Source organism: Dama dama, chromosome 9 (assembly GCF_033118175.1).
Source record: "Dama dama isolate Ldn47 chromosome 9, ASM3311817v1, whole genome shotgun sequence".
Taxonomy (NCBI): domain Eukaryota; kingdom Metazoa; phylum Chordata; class Mammalia; order Artiodactyla; family Cervidae; genus Dama; species Dama dama.
This window is the reverse complement of record NC_083689.1, coordinates 6,754,513-6,772,755: the sequence shown is the minus strand read 5'-3', so window position 1 is coordinate 6,772,755 and position 18,243 is coordinate 6,754,513. Positions and strand designations below refer to the sequence as shown.

The following is an 18,243-nucleotide window of genomic DNA, read 5'->3' as shown; positions in this document are numbered from 1 at the left end:
ATCAACTGATAAACTGATAGATAAAAAAACTGTATATCTAAACAGCAGATTATAATCAAGCAATAAAAAGGAATAACGTACTAACAAATGGTATAACATGGATGAACCTTGAAAACATGCTAATTGAATGAAGCCAGTCAAAAAAGGCCACATATTGTACAATGCCATTTATATGAAATATTAGGAAGAGGCAACTCTCAGGAGACACAGAGTAGTGATTGCCCGGATTGAGGGGGAGGGGTGGATCATGCTGTGATGGTTGTACAACTCCAGGATACAGTGAAAACCACTGAATTGTACACTTCAAATGAGGGAATTTAAATGTGAGTCACATCTTTATAAAACTGTTACGGGAAAATAAAACAGGAGGCAGGTAGAATTGGTGTGTGTGCTGTAGCTTGCCAACACTTGCTCTAGCACATTGAGAGAAATATTTTTTAATTTTCAGTAATTTAGAGAAGTTATTGGTGATGCTATACGAATATTTAGATGACCAAATTTGGAGAAACTGCTATCTGGTCTGCTTCTGGATGTGGATTCCAGGGTGTTTGATGTTTTCTTGGTCGGAGACTGATTTAAAATGCTTTTTGGATTAGCAACTCAGTAACTGTTGCTGTCAACATTTTTACAGTAGAGGCAATATTCTAAGCTTTACATTGTCTTTGATGTTGTCAAGATTTCATGTCAAAATCAGAAAGAAGTTTAAATGCTTTTCCAGTGTGTTCATCAGATTCACTCCTCTTCATTAATTGCATTGTCAAACACTTCAAAAGCCTGTCTGTCACTTACTTCTCTTGGATATTTATCTCTTCCACCTAATGAATGACTGCTTCAGTCTGATCTGAAACTTTTTGGTTATAATTGAATTTTTGAAGTCAGACTTATTTCTACTGATTTCTTCACTCATTTTAAACTTTTATTTATTTTCCATGGATTTTACCCTGAGTTTTATTTAATAAATAAATTTAAAATGATAAAAGAAGGTATATTAATACATTGAACTACTGTACAATTGCACTCATCTCAAAATTTTCCAAGCTAGGCTTCAAGCTAGCTATTCCAAGCTATTTTTCAAGCTGGATTTAGAAAAGGCAGAAAAACCAGAGGTCAAATTGCCAACATCCATTAGATCATAGAAAAAGCAAGAGAATTCTACTTCTTCTTCATTGACTATGCTAAAGTCTTTGACTGTGTGATCACAACAAACTGTGGAAAATTCTTAAAGAGATAGGAATACCAGATCACCTTACCTGCCTCCTGAGAAATCTGTATGCAGGTCAAGAAGCAACAGTTAGAACCAGACATGGAACAACAGACAGGTTCCAAATTGGGAAAGGAGTATGTCAAGGCTGTATATTGTCACCCTGCTTATTTAACTCAAATGCAGAGTACATCTTGCAAAATGCTGGGCTGGAAGAAGCACAAACTGGAATCAAGATTGCTGTGAGAAATATCAATAACCTCAGATATGCAGATGACACTACCCTTATGGCAGAAAGCGAAGAAGAACTAAAGAGCCTCTTGATGAAAGTGAAAGAAGAGAGTGAAAAAGCTGGCTTAAAGCTCAACATTCAAAAAACAAAGATCATGCCATCCGGTCCCATCACTTCATGGCAAATGGAGAAACAGTGGAAACAGTGACAGACTTTAGTTTCTTGGGCTCCAAAAACCTTCAGGTGGTGACTGTAGCCATGAAATGAAAAGATGCTTGCTCCTTGGAAGAAAAGCTATGACAAACTTAGCATATTAAAAAGCAGAGACATTACTTTACCCACAAAGGTCCGACTAGTCAGAGCTGTGGTTTTTCCAGTGGTCATGTATGGATGTGAGAGTTGGACCATAAAGAAAGCTGAGCACTTGAAATGATGCTTTTGAACTGTGGTATTGGAGAAGACTCTTGAGAGTCCCTTGGACTGCAAGGAGATCAAACCAGTCAATTCTAAAGAAAATCAGTCCTATATATTCATTGGAAGAACTGATGCTGAAGCTGAAGCTCCGATACTTTGTCCACCTGATGTGAAGAACTGACTCAATGGAAAAGACCCTGATGCTGGGAAAGATAGAAGGTGGGAGGAGAAGGGGACGACAGAGAATGAGGAGGTTGGATGGCATCACCGACTTGATGGACGTGAGTTTGAGCAAGCTCCAGGAGCTGGTAATGGATAGGGAGGCCTGGCGTGCTGCAGTCCATGGGGTTGCAAAGAGTCAGACATGACTGAGTGACTGAACTCACTGAAATCAGAAGTCCTTCATCTCTCCCTTACTTTATTGTAAGCCAAAATTTTCAAAATAGCAGTTTAACTGGTAACAGCTTTATCAACATTTTGAGCAAACTTTTCGTATCCTGTCTGCATTCAAGTTTCTCTCCTGGTGTTTGAAAATTATTTTTAATGCCCGTTATGCTTTGTAATAGGTATGTTTGGAGGTCTGGGCAGTTTTTCAAGAAGCAAATCATCTTGTTAAACTTAGCATTTTCAAAGAACTATCCACGTTGGATCGGTGTTAGTAGTCCCAACTACAAGACAAACCCCAAAAGGAAACAGACTATTGCAAACACAGAAGTCATCACAACCTCTAGTACAATTGAGAGCCCTTGTCTCCAATCACTTGAGAAGGCTGTGCTGAACACAGCACACATTCTTCAATGACCTTGGGTGTTGGTACAGAGGCAGTAAGAATATTTCTAGAAGCTAAAACTATACCTGGACAGAATCAACAACCTAGCTATACATATAAGGCACTAGAAGCCACAAGCATGCATGCTCAGTCGCTTCAGGCGTTCCCAACTCTTTGTGACCACATGGACTGGAGCCCCCAGGCTCCTCTGTCAATGGGATTCTCTAGGCAAGAACACTGGAGTGGGTTGCCATACCCTCCTCCAGGGGATCTTCCCAACCCAGGGATTGAACCCACATCTTTTACTCCTCCTGCATTGGCAAGCATGTTCTTTACCCCTGGCGCCACCTGGGAAATCCCCAAACCATATAAATAAGCCAATAAATAATACCCCAAATCCACTTTCTCCTTAACCAAAGCCACAAAACACTTGTGACTGCTTTAATGTCAGCCAGCAGGGGAGGTGTACCAAAGGGGAAGGAGGAGTAAAAGCAGAAGTGGTCCTAATTGATTATAGTCAGTGAAAACATAAGACCATGCTGACACCCTGTTCTCAGATTTCCAGCCTCCAGACCTATAAGGAATAAATGCCTGTGGTTTACGTCACCCTAGTCTCAGGTGTTTCTGCCCCACTTGACTAAGACAATGAGGGTGGGAAGGGTCCTGGCACCTCTGAAATTGTGATGGGGCCCAGCCTCTGAATCACTGGTGGCCACAGGGACCAAGGACCAGGGGAATGGAGGGGGCCACGTGGTGGTCCCCCTGTCCCCATTGGACTAACTGGTCTTCAGTTTGTAAATGGGGAGCTGGGCACGGGACAAGTCAGGACATGCCACAGGCCCATGGTGTGGTGGACCACCTCCTCCACAGACTTGGGTCCAAATGCCGAAAGGCAACACAAACGCATTATAGGAAATAGGGAAACAAGGCAGAAAGACAGAAAAAGCATCCTGAATTCCACAACCTAGAAGCTGTCCCTCTAATATTTTGGTTTATTTCTTCCCGGATGACGTGAGCACTTAAGAGAGTGCAAGCAAACCAAACGAACAGTTTTAAACTCTGATGCTTCAGTGTTATTGTGAAGAAAACATGTTTAATACTATTAAAATGTTTTATAAATATATGTTTAAATGCTTATAAATATTTCATCCAGTAGAGGGGCTTAAACCTTTAAAAGCACAAAGTCACACGTAATGAGTGATCAAGCCTGACCTGCCTCTCAGGATAAGGACCATGGAGAGCACCGGTGCACTTTAGCAGGGCCAGGAACACTGCCAGGTTGGTCTGAAAGCCTGAAAGGCAGACTGTTCTTTTCAGGAAGTGCACATTTAGCATTTCTGAACCACTGTGGTCCTCGGTTTCCGTTCTCCACCCACCAGCATGTCCTGAGCTGGTGCCATGTGCCAGGAGCCTGGGATGTGAAGATAATTGAGTTGGACACTTAGGTGACTCGCCCGAGGGGGGACAGGATGGCTCAAGGTCACACAATGGGGAGGGAGGGAGGGCTTAAACTCCCACGCCCAGACCCTGGGCGATCCCTATCGTTATGCCTGCTGCCAGTCCTCCACTGTGCAGCAAAACATGGGCATCACAGGGCCTCTGCACTTGGATAAGCACCGTGGCACATGCTTCTGAAACAGGCCTTCTGAATTCATGAAAACTTGGGGTGAGTGTTGTCCAGAAGACATTGCAGGTGAATGTGAGACATGAAGGACTCTTTTCTGCCAGGACACTTGGATGCAGGAACCATCCTGACCCAGCTGGGTCTGTACCCTGGCTTGGGCAAGGAGAGCGAGCCCACTAACCCAGCCTGCGGAGTAGAGGCACCTGGGGGACCCTTTGTGCCTGGACTGACCTTGCCTCCAGGGGATGCAGGGCATCCCTGTGTGGCCGCAGGGAGCTCCTGTCTGGTGCAGATCTGAGCCAAGACTCCAGCACCCTGGACAGGGCAGGACATGACTCGGGCTCAGGAAGAGTCATCATCAGTTCAAACAGTCCCTGCCTCTCTCCCGCCATCACTCCAGTCTCCTGGGGAGCCATGGTGTCAACTGTGTCTTTTGTTTTCTGGATTCCGATGCTTTGACCTCTGAATCTTGCTGACCCTGGAGGGACTCCCCCCTCCTAGGGTTAACCAGCTCCTAGAGATAGTAAACAACTCATCCACAAGGGTAATTTTCAAGTGCAAACTAATCAATCCAGAGCATACATACCTCCCACAGCCCCCTCCTTCATCAGAGCTCCTAAATTCCAGGCCACCATCCCCCATCCTAATCACTCCAAGCCCAGTCAGGTACCACAGGGGCAGCCCGGTTGCCCCAAAGCCCACTGAAACGATTCCCACCAGCCGATCCTAATCCTGCTATCCTTGCTGTGGCATTTGTTTCTGTAGAAACGGCAGCTCCCTCCCCCACCCCCCGCCCCCTGCCCTGCTCTCCAACTGATCCTGGAGCTTCCCTGTGAGACTGACCACTCCTGCCCCCAAACTTCCCTGGGATTTTTGAGGAACTATCTTTTCAGTGACAACTCTCTTGATTTGTCAGCCTTACCACACTTCAGCTTTTCTCTTAGTACATCACATTTTAAAATACCATGCTCCTCTCAACCACCCTCCCCAGCCATCTTCCACATGCTCCCACCCAAGGAGATTCCCCCCACTTGGAGCACTGGTCCCACTTCTCTCCACTCTTTGGGCTTTGGCTGAACTCCACTGACCAGAAAGCCTCTCTCTGCTCCCTCCAGGCCCCGCCCCATCCCCTTGCTCACCATCACGTCATTGCTGCCTTGTCCATTCGTGGCCAACCGTCAGAGACGGTGACACCTGATGGAAGCAGAGCAAGCCTGACGTATGGATGGATGGATGGATGGATGTGAAGCTGAGGTGACTAACCAGCCTAATCCTCAGGTCCACTGCACACATCTCTTCCAAGAACAACAAGCTCACCTCTCCCCTCTCAGCCAAACGTGCCTGCTCAGAACTCCTGATTCTGTAAGAGAGCTATGTGCCCACAGGCCCTCATTGCTCACTGCCCATCCTCTCCATGGGACCTCACCAATGCATGGGTTCTGCAACCTTCCCACCCCACTCCACAGTGTGCAAGCCAGGCAGAGAGGAACAAGCCATGAAACCGGGCGCAAAGGATGCAGGGGGCTCAGTTGTAGGTTCAATCCCTCTTTCCAGGTCATCTCTGTGGATGGAGTAAAGATACGTTGCTCTGTCTCTGGGAAGTGGCAGGTGCAGGAGAGGAAGGTGTGCTTGCGATGACCCACTGTGGACAGTGAGGAGACCGGGGAGAGCCTGAAGGCTGTGTGGCACCCTGCCTGGCGTCTTGGGTGGGCAGCAAGGGGCAGAAAGGGACAGCTGAGCCTGGCACAACCCTGCTTCCCCAGATGACCTGCTGTTCCTCCAGCCTGCCTAGACGTTACCCTGCTCCCTTCTCACTACCTTCTCTCCTGGGCCTGGTGGCTATTCTTAGAGGAAAGGGAGAGATAAAGGATGACTGCTTTCCAGGTATAAGATTACACCGCCATAAGTAAGACACTAAAACATATAAACTCACAAGGGCAGAGGATTCTGACAGAGCCCTGGGAGCGGCCCCCTCCTCCACTTTGCCTCTCCACCCCGACTCCACACACACCAGGAATCCCTGACCCAGGTCAGCTCTCTCCCTGTGCTCCTCGAGAACCAGGGCAGGCTGAGCCAAGCCTGAGCACCCCTAAATCAGTGCCACTGGGCTAAATAAACTGAGGGTCCTACCAGCAAAAACAGTGAAGAGTCACCACTGGGCCAGCACTTTCTGTGAGAAAGGGTGCTTTGGCCACACCTGCTCCCGTCCTCACCATCCCCGCCGAGGAGAAGTGGGCCAGTAAGCTGGTGATCAAGCACTCTCTGGCCCACATTTTGCAGTGGCCAGTATTTCTGTGGGGAAGGCCTACCACACCACACCACCGCCCCCACCCTGGACAGCACACCACGCAGTGTCTGCTCCCACTCCTTCCCTCCAGTCCCGGGCTGGGCTTGGAGGGGCAGACTGCAGTACGGATCCATGCCAAGCTAGTCTCACTCTCCAGTTCAGCATTTACTGAGCTCCCCATCGGGGTTATGGCGAAAGTTTTGGAGCCTCCATTGAGGTCCTGTGGAGAAGAAGGCTATGAGGTCAGCTCTGGCATTATTAGGTCCCTGGAGTATTACTAACACCATCCCATTGGCAACGTCTAGTCTATGGGCACAGCTAAATCACCTGGATGCCTCTTAAAAGCACCAATTCCCAAGTGTTCTAACAAAAACATACGCATGAATGTTCATTAGCAGGGCTATTCACAGATACCAAAAGGTAGAAAAGGCCCACATGTCCATCAAGTGGTAAACAAGTGTGATCTATCCATATAGTGGAATGCTATTTGGCCATAATAATGAAATGAAGCCCTGATATCTGTGACAGCATGGATGATCCTTGAAGTCATTATGCTAAGTGAAAAAAGCCAGACACCAAAGACACATATTATGTCATTCCACTTATAGGAAACTCCAAAACAGGCAACTCCATAGACAGAGAAAGCAGGTTAGTGGTTTCCAGGAGCTGGAGAGAGGACAATAACGGGGAGTCACTGGTTCATGAGGTCTCTTTCTGGGGTGATGAGAAGTTCTGGAAACTAGAGTGGTAATGGTTGCACAACACTGTCAATGTCCTAAAAGCCACTGAGAGTGATTTAAGTGATGAATTTTATATTATGTGAATTTTAACAGAATTTTACAAATAAAGAACCAAACAAAATAATTCTCAAACCTTATCCCAAATCAAAATCTTCAGGATGGACCTGGAAATCCATATCTCTAACAAGCTCTGCCAGGGACTAAAATAAGGCAGAATTTAGAACCTGCAGTGCAGAAACCTCAGGCCCAGGCGGTTTGCATGTCTTTCTAGGCCTGACACTGGGGGACATTGGCATCCTCTCCTGGACCTCACAGGATCCTGCTGTGTCTGCTGTCTTCCCTGGGCTGAACTCTCATGGGCTCATCTGCATAAGGAGTGGGAGTGTGAAAAACCAAGATCATAGCATCTGGTCTCATCACTTCCTGTCAAACAGAAGGGGAAAAAGTGGAAACAGTGACAATTTTATTTTCTTGGGCTCCAAAACCACTGTAGATGGTAAGTGCAGCCATAAAATTAAAAGACGCCTGCTCCTTGGAAGAAAAGCTATGACCAATCTAGACAGTTTATCAGAGACATTTGAGACATCAAAAGAGACAAAGCAGAGACATCACTTTGCTGGCAAAGGTCCATCTAGTCAAGGCTATAGCTTTTCCAGTAGACATGTATGGATGTTGAGAGCTGGACTAGAAAGAAAGCTGAGCACCGAAGAACTGATGCTTCTAAATTGTGGCACTGGAGAAGATCCTTGAGAGTCCCTTGGACAGAAAGGAGATGAAACCACTCAATCCTAAAGGAAATCAACCCTAAATATTCACTGGAAGGACTGATGTTGAAACTGAAGCTCCAATACTTTGACCACCTGATGCAAAGAGCCAACTCAGTGGAAAGAACTCCGATGCTAGGAAAGATTGAAGGCAGGAGGAAAAGGGGATGACAGAGGATGAGATGGTTGGGTGACATCACTGACTCAATGGACATGAGCAAACTCCGGGAGATGGCGAAGGACAGGGAAGCCTGGTGTGTTGCAGTCCATGGGGTCACAAAGAGTAGATGACTTAGCAACTGAACAACAAGAATGAGAATCAGACCCAGAATTTGGGCTGGAAGGAGAAGTCCTTTGTCTCGCTGCTTCCACGGAAAGTGGGAAGTGGGCCTGGGGTAGCAGGCAGGCACTGGTAGGTGGCTGTCCAGCTTCCTCTAGGGACAAGTGTGCCCACCAGGGACAAAACAGCAATGTGCTAGGGGACAAAAAGGCCAAGCCTGATGCTGGGCCTGAGGATTCCAGGGCCTCCAGAATGTTGGCCAATGTTGGTGTCGAGGTGAGGTGATGGGCACCCACAGTGTGCAGGGGGATACGGAAGGCTTCCAGAACCCCAAAACTGGTCCTCAGAGGAGAGGATTCCCACAATGGGGCTTGAAGTACCTTGAGGAGCTCTGAGACATCAGGTTCCCTCCAACAGAAGGAAGAGTGTATGAGAGGCTCAGAGGGCAGGAGCTCTGGAGAGTGGAGAGTGGGGCTACTAGGAAGGAGGCAGGGGTCCCCTGAGATGATGCCTGGCCCCACCCCAGGGGCCCTGCAGGATCTGCCCTGGAGAGCGGTGCACGTCCGTGTCTGCCGTCTGCCCTGACTCACCTTGCCAGGCGCACACATGGTCCCATCCAGGGGCGGCCCCTTCTTCGTCTTGCAGAAGTAGGGGTTGTCAGGGTGGCTGCACCACAGCTGTTTGCACGGGTCAAAGGTCCGGAACTGGAAGAGATCAGCGACAGCTGGCAGGCCGCCCCCACTGCAGGGCCCCCAGTGTTGCCCTGGCACCCGGGTCCTCTCGCAAGGCCACCAGGACAGGCCTGAGTGCTGCCCTGAGCTCTGTGCGGCTCCGGTGCTGCGAGGACTTCGGGCGCACCTCATGCTTCATGACTGGACATGACGCGGGGACAGCGCCTCGCGTCCCCGGGGGCTGCTGGGCCTCCCGAGCCTGCAGACCTTGGTGGCTACACCCCATGGAGCCGGCCGGGCACCAGTGTGCTTGGCATGAAGGCTGGTTGGCATTCCTCTGGCCCAAGCAGGCATCCCATGAGTGCCCACTGTTTCCCAACTGAACACTCCACTGCCTGAATCCCTCCCAAAGCCAAGTCTGGACCAGCCAGGAGAGCGCCGGGCACCCACTGGATATACAGCAGTAGGTGTGGGGAGAACCTGATGTTTGGAGGGCTGCTCCACCCTGTCCCGGGGAGCCACCCCGACACCAGCCACCTCCCAGGAGACCAGGCAGGCCTGGGCTGAGCTCCCGCTCAGCCCTTGCAGGCGTCCTGGGCTCCGACACTCACCGCGGTACACATCATGTAACCAAGGCCAAAGTCGAAGCGGCACTGCTCGTTCATGGAGTAGTGCAGCCCCGGGAGCTGGGGCAGCGCCGGCCAGTCGTGGGTGAAGGGGTCATCCCGCAGGCAGTCATAGGAGCTGTGAGGGGACACGGGGGCACCACGAGCTGCCTTCAGCAGCACCGGGCTGTCCAGACCAGGCGGCGCGTGAGGCCCCTCACGGAGCCTCGGGGGTGGGCCTGCTTGCACACCCCAGCCCTAAGGCTGTGTTGCTTTAGTTTCCCGTTGCACCTCTTTTCCTTGGCATGGTCAGGCAGGATCTGGCTGGGCTGGGCCCTAGGCATCCATTAAAGGTGCAGTGGTTGCAACCACTTCCACCCAAAACTTGGCCCCCAACAATGGGATCCCCCAACCAGCACTGCTGTCCCCCTCTCCCCGCCTTTGCACTTGGGGCTACAGGCGCCCCCCTAGAGCTGAGTCCAGCGCTCCAGGTCCCTCCTCAGGGCACAGGGTGGTACTCACTGCAGGTAGCGGCTCAGCTCCTGCTGGCTGCAGCGGGACCAGTGGAAGCGATGGAAGGCTGCCTGCACCAGGGGTGCCATGATGCTGCCCAGCCGCACCTCGTCACCGCAGCGGTTGCCCTGCCCGTCGTGCTCCATGCCTAGCCTGTGAGCAGAGCCAAGACAGCCTCACTGGACCCTCACCTGGCCACACTCACCTGTCAGCCCCATCCCCTCCAGACACTGGGAGCGGACCCCGACCTCCCTGAGCTGACTCCCCTCGCCCTTAGCTGGCCTGGTCGGCCCTGAGCCAGGTGGTACCCATTTTCTCCCAGCTGGATTTTAGAGCCGGGGTGCCCTGAGGGGACAGCATCCAGCGGCAGCCCCTGCGGGGTCCGGTCCCCAACGCTGTGGCATGAGATAGCCGTGGAGGTGGAGGCACCCACTGCCCCCCGCCAGCAGCACGCACACCCGAGCGCCAGCTCTCTGTTCCCGGGGTAGGCTCCCTCGCACCCTCATCTACAGAATTGGGTGGGAAGACCCTCCTGCCCAAGTGCTTCGATGGCATAATGGGTGGGAAGCCCCCGGCTCCTGCCTGGCCCTCGGGGGAAAGTGGGCCTGCTGCCTGCCCAATGCAGCATGGGGTCAGGACATCACATCCTGGGGGCTTGTCATCCAGGGTGTGTCCCTCTCAGGGCACAGAGGAGAAGCGGGACCTGCCTCAGACAGCAGGGCCTGCTGAGGCCACTTACACATGGCCAGTCTCGTGGGCCACCACGAACGCGGAGGAGAAGCCGTCCTCGTGGTTCAGGGTGCAGCTGCGGACGGGGTGGCACATCCCAGTGACAGGAGCATAGCCTGGGAGAGACAAAGGGGGCTCAGAGCCCTCCCCACATCAGGGGCCCAGGCCCCAGCTTCCCCTGACATCACCAGGCAAATGAGCACAGCCGACTGCTCTCGAGGCTGGCACAGCCCAAGACCACCTCTCCCCTCCCCGGGGGAGTGGGCCTCAGCCTTGCTCATCAGCAACCACCCTGTGGCCCTCTCAGTTTCCCGCATCCAGGTCTTATCTGCCAAGACTTTCTGCCACCTTGGTAGCCTCCTGCCCCTGCTCTCTTTCAGGCCACCTCCCACTTTCCTTCCCCACTTGGCTGAGTGGCCTTTTGGTCCCCGAGGCTGCAGGTTGCTTCCTGAGCTGTAGGCACTCTGGCCCTGGTGCCTGGCACCACACCCAGAGCCCACTCCCTCGGGATCTTCCCCGTCTCCCTCGGGGTCCTCTCTGGGGCCTCTGAGGCCTCAGCTGGACCCTTTTCCATAGTGCACAGATGGCTGCAGGGAGGGTGGTCCCAAGCAGTTCAGGGGCAGTCAGGCAAGGACCGCCAACAGCAGTGCTGCCGTGCTGAGATGTGCAGAGGACACTGACCACGTAGCCTGGGAGGCAGACCAGGCACAGACGATGAGGCTCTCGGAGCCCTTGGCCTGGGAGCCCTGCACCCTAACTGGGGAGATTCAGAACTACAGTCCTGCTGAGGGGCCCAGGGGTCTGTCCTGGGCAAGGCACCCCCAGAGGTGGAGAATGGGGATCAGAGGGGGAAGGACAGCTGCAGCAGGCTAACCCCTGTCATGAGAAGCCACAGACCCTCCAGCCACCGCTCAACCCACCAAGGGCTTCCGGAGGGCCACTGAATTAACAGCTGACAGTGAGTGACACGGTGGGTCTTGCCTTCCTAGTTACAGCGTGTGGTCCAAGGAAAAAGTAGGGAATGGAGTCTGACAGGGTGTGAGGGCAGGGCTGAGGCAGGAGCCCGAACCGCCTGAGCAGGAAGGTGGGAAGGCCGCCCTGTGATGTGACTGGTCTGTGGAAGGACGATCCCCCCTGACTGGGCTGAGCCTGATCACAGGGAGTCTTAAGATGCCCCCAGGGGAAGGACCACGTTCCCGCCCACGAGGAGAGGGAGAGTGACGGGAGGGCACGATGATCCGGCCCGAGATGGAGGAAATCCAGGCGGTGGGGCCTCGCCACTTGCCCCTGGGTGAGATACAGAAGTGTGTGCAGAGCTGTGTGTCCCAGACAGGGCCTCTGTGTAGAGACCTGGGCATCCCAGAGGCTGTCAGGTACAAACTAGCACTTGCCATGGGCCCTTGCCATCTACTTCTACAAGGATTAAATCAGGTGCTGCTGTAGCTGCTGAATTTCAACACCCCCTGAAAGGAGTTCAGGGTGGAGATCAGGAATGAGGCTCTCTATGCTCTGGGAAAAACTAGCAGGACAGGTCTTCAGATGCTTATTTTCAGGGGCCAATTTTATGAGCTCAATTCTTGAATCTCCCTGTAACTAGAAAAGCACTAAATTCCTTCATGGTGATGTCTGCTCCTCATGACTAACAGGAATTCTCAAGAGACCAGCAGAAACCTTCTGCAAAAAAAATACATACTTGATTGCATGTATTCCCTCTTCACTAAAATCACAAGTGTACTGACCTTCCCCCCTACCTCTTTGGAGCAGTTTCTCAGGGCTATCAGAAATGCTGTCTCCCAGGCTATAGTCCTCGTTTCACCCCAAATAAAACTTAACTTGCAACTCTCATGTCATGTACTTTTTTAAGTCAGCAAGACCCAGAAAGTGAGAAGCCCAGACAGTCGCCCCACTCAGCCTCACTCGTCTGAGACCCCATGGAGAGGTCCTAGGCAATGTGTTCCAAGAGAAAAGTACAGAAAGGAAGAAGTATGACCGGGGAGTGCTGGTTTTAGAATTGTCTAAAAGCAGTATACCCAACCATTGTCTATTTCCCTTCTAATAAACAGGGAAATATGTGTCTTAAAGTATTTTTTTGCTCTGCAGATTTTGAGATGCTTGTTCTCGAATCAGCACCAGGGCAAACCTTTGTGGTCTTCTCTTTGTCCTTTGTATGCAAAGCCTGCATATGAATATGTGCCGCAGTCTGTGTATTTCTCGTTCACCCACACTAGCATTACATGAACATGTAGGATCTGAAGATTTGAAAATGTATCTTTTTTCTTTATGTGTATTTTTTCTTTATGTCCTTCGTTCTTAGTTTATTTTGCTGTTATTTTCTTGCCAGAAATCCTTTTAGGTAGATGCAGTGTTCTTCCTGGATTGAGCCTCTGCATCAATTTTTCTCTCATATTTTGATCTTTTTGGGTGCCCTTGATTTTTTAATTTCAGCTTTTGAATGTTTTATTTCACCCACTGAGAAATGGAATATTGCTGCCATATCAGTTAAGAAAGGATGCCACAGCGTCAGCAGTTGCAGCCACCATGGATGGTGAGCTGGCAAGCCCTGAGGAAACTCAGGGTGTGAAAACACTGGATACTGGCCCCAGACAGCTGAGATGCATATCAAAAGAATGATTTCAGTGAGTCCAGACTCCTGCATCCTCCCACACATAGAAAAGCACTAAATTCCTTAACTTGAGATTTTAGTTTTCTTTAATTAACAGTAAGCTTTGTTCCTACTAGCTGCCCTTGGTTGCAAAACTCCTACATAGCCTAGCACCCTCCTCGCCTCCTCAGAGCAGCTCAGTTCTCTCAGGGTTACTTGAGATGCTGTCCCCCAGGATTGAGGTGCTAAACATTTCTGATGAATTACACACACACACACACATAACTTTTAGGTTGGACATTTAATTTTTTAGTCAACACCATCAAATCTTTAATGAGAACCGTTTTTTTCCCTGATTCTTCCTTGTAGCCTGTTCTGGGTTTACAGATATATTTCCTCAAACATTCTGGAGATATGACTTTATAAAAATGTCCTTTTCCCTTCTCTAAATTATCTGTTTCCTCTGGAGTTAGCTTTTTAATTTTATTTTACATCTCGGTGCATCTTTTTCATCCTTTCCTTTTTTTTAATATCTGGTAATTCTTGGCTGTCCTTTCACATTTTTAAACCAAGAATGAAGTCACTTAATATAAGAGTTGTGTTCATTTATCTCCCATGGAACAGTTCTGCCCCCGTTAGAGCTCTCACCCAGACACAGGGCGACAGAGTGCTGGGTCAGCCGGCCACACAGGCGGGCTTGAAGGGGAGCGTGAACCCCTCACAGTGGGGAGGCACCAACGCCAGCCAGGAGGCGCAAATGATCACACCTGTGTAGCCACCCCCTGACCAAGACATGCAACGGTCCCCACACTGCAGAAGCCTCTTCTCGGTTCCAACAGCAGCTCCCTCCCTCCTGCCCACCCTCCTGACTGTTAACACCACGGACCAGTTTTGCCCACTTACAAACCTGAAATAAGTGGAGTCATGAGTATATATTCTTCTCTGATGGCCTTAATTCACTTATTTATTTACCATTCACTGTGTGAGATCTTCAACTATGATTGTAGACTTGTCAATTTTTTCTTTTAGATCTGTCAGTCTTATATAGTTTGAATTTTTAAGTAAAGTCCCTTATCTTTTAAAGATTGAAAATTTACTCAAATTTGTTTTACAAAAGTTGGAGGAAGCCAGGGCTTCCCAGGTGGCGCTAGCGGTAAAGAACCCACTTGCCAGTGAAGGAGGCATAAGAGATGCGGGTTCAATCCCTGAGAAGGGAAGAATCCCTGGAGGAGGGTACGGTAACTCCTCCAGTATTCTTGCCTGGAGAATCCCACAGACAGAGGAGCTGGGTGGGCTACAGTCCATGGGGTCGCAAAAGAGTGGGGCATAATTGAAGTGACTGAGCAAGCATGCACGGAGGAAGCAAACAACTGAAACCCAGCCCCAGACTCTGCCCATTTCACTCCTTTTCATCTTCCCTGTCCCCAGAGAGACGCAGTTTCCTGGGGCACATGTCAGAGTTCCTGGTAGTTTTAAAGAGCCAGGAGAAGACTCACACTTACCCTCAACCCGGACACCGTTCTCAGCACTTACCCCTTCGCCCAGACACCCCTCTCATCCCAGGCCAAGGCTGCCGGGGGGCCGTGGCAGGGTCAGGCACTCATGTGCAGCCTCCCTGCTTTCTGTGCCCCCGCAGTCCCGAGACTCACCTTGCATGCCTGAAGGCCCGAAGTCCTGCCGTGTGAGGAATATGGCGTGATCATGGTACTCGTCGTGATCAGTGTCTGGCTTCTGCTGGAGGTAGGCCCAGCGGCAGACATTCTCCAGGCTCTGAGAGGGGTTCCCAATCTCAATGAGGCTCATGGACTGCAGGGGCAGGAGAGACAACAGAGAGGGATCGGTATCTGGTGGTCCAGGCGGGAGCTGAGCAGACCCCGTAGACTGGCGACCTGGCCCAGGTGGCCTCTCAAGAACTCCCTACCATGTGGCTCCGTTCTCCAGAGTGGGTGGAAAAGCTCCCTGGCCACACAGACCTGCCTGAGTTTGCACACAAAGTCCCTGCATGATTTCAGGTGAGACATGGGAACAAAGCTCTGAGGCCTCAAAGCCTCAAAGGGTCCATTCAGCTCACCCCACCTCCAAGGTCCCTGCATCCTACTTGGCACCTGCTCGGCGCAAGCTCTGGCCAGGAGGCCAATGCAACAGACCTCGGTTACCCCGAAGAGTTCACACTCTGGCAGGATCCAGGACAGGGGAGACAGAAGTCCCAACAAGGCTACAGGCCCAGAGAAGGGGAAAGGAGCCCTGTGTTTCCCCCTTGGGGGAAGCTATTTGCAGAAAACAACACAAGGGAGGGAAAACTCTGCAGCACCTGCAGTGAAGGAGCCACATGAGGAACAGGACCACTGGGATAATTCCCGCAGGACCCGTGGACAGGAAGCCACTGGGAGCAACCACATTCCACTTTGTAGCATGACGCACGCCTGCTAGCCAAGGCTGGCCACCAGGCTGGCAGGATCGCAGGCCAGGCTGCCTCATGGCATTGGCATTCACTCTCTTACTAAGTTTTCACAGTTACCCGGAAAGGCAAGAAACTGAGGCTCAGAGGGGTCAAGTCACTTGCCCCAGGTCACACGGCTAGGAAGCCTAAAACCGAAAGTCTATATTCAATCCACTTCCCTAAACTCCCTCTCCAAACAAAACACACACCGTATCATCTCAGAATCAGGTCTCACACACTGCACTCACCCCTTTTCTCTCCACAATCCTCACAGCAGGCATTCTGGTTTCTGCTCTCACCACATACTCTTACCATCAAAGTGGTTCCCTCTAGGCAAATCTGTCCAAAAAGTAGAGCTATGCATTCCTTGGTAGACATGAAAGCATGCATTTTTGCCTCTTCTCTTGCATAAACAAATCCAACAAGCATAGTCACATATTTCTCTTTGTGTGTACAAGTAGAATGGGCTTGGGGTGTATTTATAGGGTACTGTCAGTAAGCCAGAATGTTGCAGAAGAAGGAAGAATGAGTCAAGGCCAGGGAAGACCCATCATTGCCAGGCATCCCGTGAGTTACCCGAGTCAATGGTTTACAAGACGGTGGACCAGTTCCCACGTCCTAAGCACAGAGCCAATTGCTCCTGAGAGATGAGAATACTTGTTTTAACAGCATTCAATGAGTACTAATGAAGTCAGTCACAGATAGGAGGGAGAGATCTGGTGACTGAGACCTACTGGACATTCCCCAGAGATAGACAGCCCAGAAGATGCTGGGAAAGGGGAAGAGAGGTACATTACTGCCCTCCCTGTGACTGGGAAAGCTTGTGACTATCTCCGGCCAAATAGTTGCGATCAACAGTGATGTGTGTCTCTTCCTGGTCTGAGCACTTTATTGCCCACATGAGAGCCTTCAGAGATCTCTCCTGGCTGGCATGGGAACCAGCCACCTGTCGCCCAGGTCCTGAGTGAAAACGAGACCAGAGTCCGATGCCAATTCACACGGAAGACACAAGTGTGAGCAAGAAATCAAGCTCTGTTGCTGTGAGCCGCGGGGACATGGATCTGGTCTGCTTCTGCAGCACAGTCTTACCCACCCCAAATGACACAAGAGGGGCAAAGGACAGGGACATGGCATCTGTACCTCATCCAGGCAGGGCAGCCCAAAACCCCACCAGGTGATCACTGCCTCCAGAAAACCGTGAGAAGCCACAGCTCTGGAGGAGGAAGCAAGTTAAAGACTCTCCTTTCTAGGGAAGGAACTTTGGGTGGAATGAGAAGGAAGGGACCTTCAGGGATGGATCTGATTTGGTGCCTGAGTTTGGACCCCATTGGGCTTAAGATTGCCACTCCAGTCCTGACCACAAGGGCCACTGATCACCACTCGATCAAGGATGGCTGCAGAGCCCCCACGGGAGGGGGACCCCCAGCTCCACAAAGCCCAAGACACGTGCAGATCACTCAGTCGTGTCCAACCCTTTGCAAGCCCCATGGACTGTAGCCTGCCAGGCTCCTTGTTCATGGAGTTCTCCAGGCAAGAATACTGGAGTGGGTAGCCATTCCCTCCTCCAGGGATGAAACCAGGGTTTCCTGCATTGCAGGCAGATTCTTTACCATCTTAGCCACCAGGAAGGCCCTGAGCCTTGCTAAGCCACCTCCAGCAAAAGGGCCTTGTTTCCTCAAGAGCCATGTCTCTCAGCCCAAACATCAGGGGACCGGACCCCTGGTTGGTTACAGTTACTTTTGCCTGCGTTCTTCTGACAACAGCCCAATCTCCCTCTGGTAAAAGATCTCCTCTGTTAATCTGGAAACAACCTCAGGCTCAGGGGTGGGAGAGGTCAAGCCCAGACAACCCCACCTAGCACTCTCCCAGCACCATGATGGTTGGGGCCAAGGGGTTGGGAAGGTGTGTGACTATGAACCTGGAGCTTCCCCCAGGGCATAGAATTCCAGGGGAGGAAGAAAGCAGAACAGACAGTGTGGCCTGGGGTGCAGAGAGGGTGATTCCCAGTGTCCTCACACAGCCACATGGCTTACCCAGGCCTGAAGCCAGCTGACCACAGGCCTGTTTATTATCTACTACTACATAATGGTGACTGCAACCATGAAATTAAAAGACGCTTACACCTTAGGAGAAAAGCTATGACAAACCTAGACAACCTATTAAAAAGCAGAGACATCACTTTGCCAACAAAGATTCATATAGTCAAAGCTATGGTTTTTTTCAATAGTCATGTACAGATGTGAGAGTTGGACCATAAAGAAGGCTGAGAGCTGAAGAACTGATGCTTTCAAATTGTGGTGCTGGAGAATACTCTTGAGTTCCTTGGATAGCAAGGAGACTCTAAAGGAATTCTAAAGTGAATTCTAAAGGAA

At 50.8% G+C, this 18,243-nt stretch overlaps 1 protein-coding gene across 2 annotated transcripts in view; it reads right to left on the bottom strand.

Annotated features, from left to right (window-relative positions):
• Window positions 1-18,243, bottom strand: part of ADAMTS2 (ADAM metallopeptidase with thrombospondin type 1 motif 2) — a 261,043-nt gene that overhangs the window by 38,630 nt on the left and 204,170 nt on the right. For both annotated transcript variants that reach the window (XR_009694017.1, XM_061149663.1), the window contains exons 6-10: window positions 15,081-15,237; window positions 10,840-10,945; window positions 10,110-10,253; window positions 9,594-9,726; window positions 8,902-9,015 (exon numbers count right to left, since the gene is read on the bottom strand). Coding sequence is in view for 1 of the 2 variants with exons in the window: in XM_061149663.1 (XP_061005646.1) it covers window positions 8,902-9,015; window positions 9,594-9,726; window positions 10,110-10,253; window positions 10,840-10,945; window positions 15,081-15,237 (654 nt within the window). In the remaining variant the exon portion in view is untranslated. The remainder of the gene's footprint in view (window positions 1-8,901; window positions 9,016-9,593; window positions 9,727-10,109; window positions 10,254-10,839; window positions 10,946-15,080; window positions 15,238-18,243) is intronic.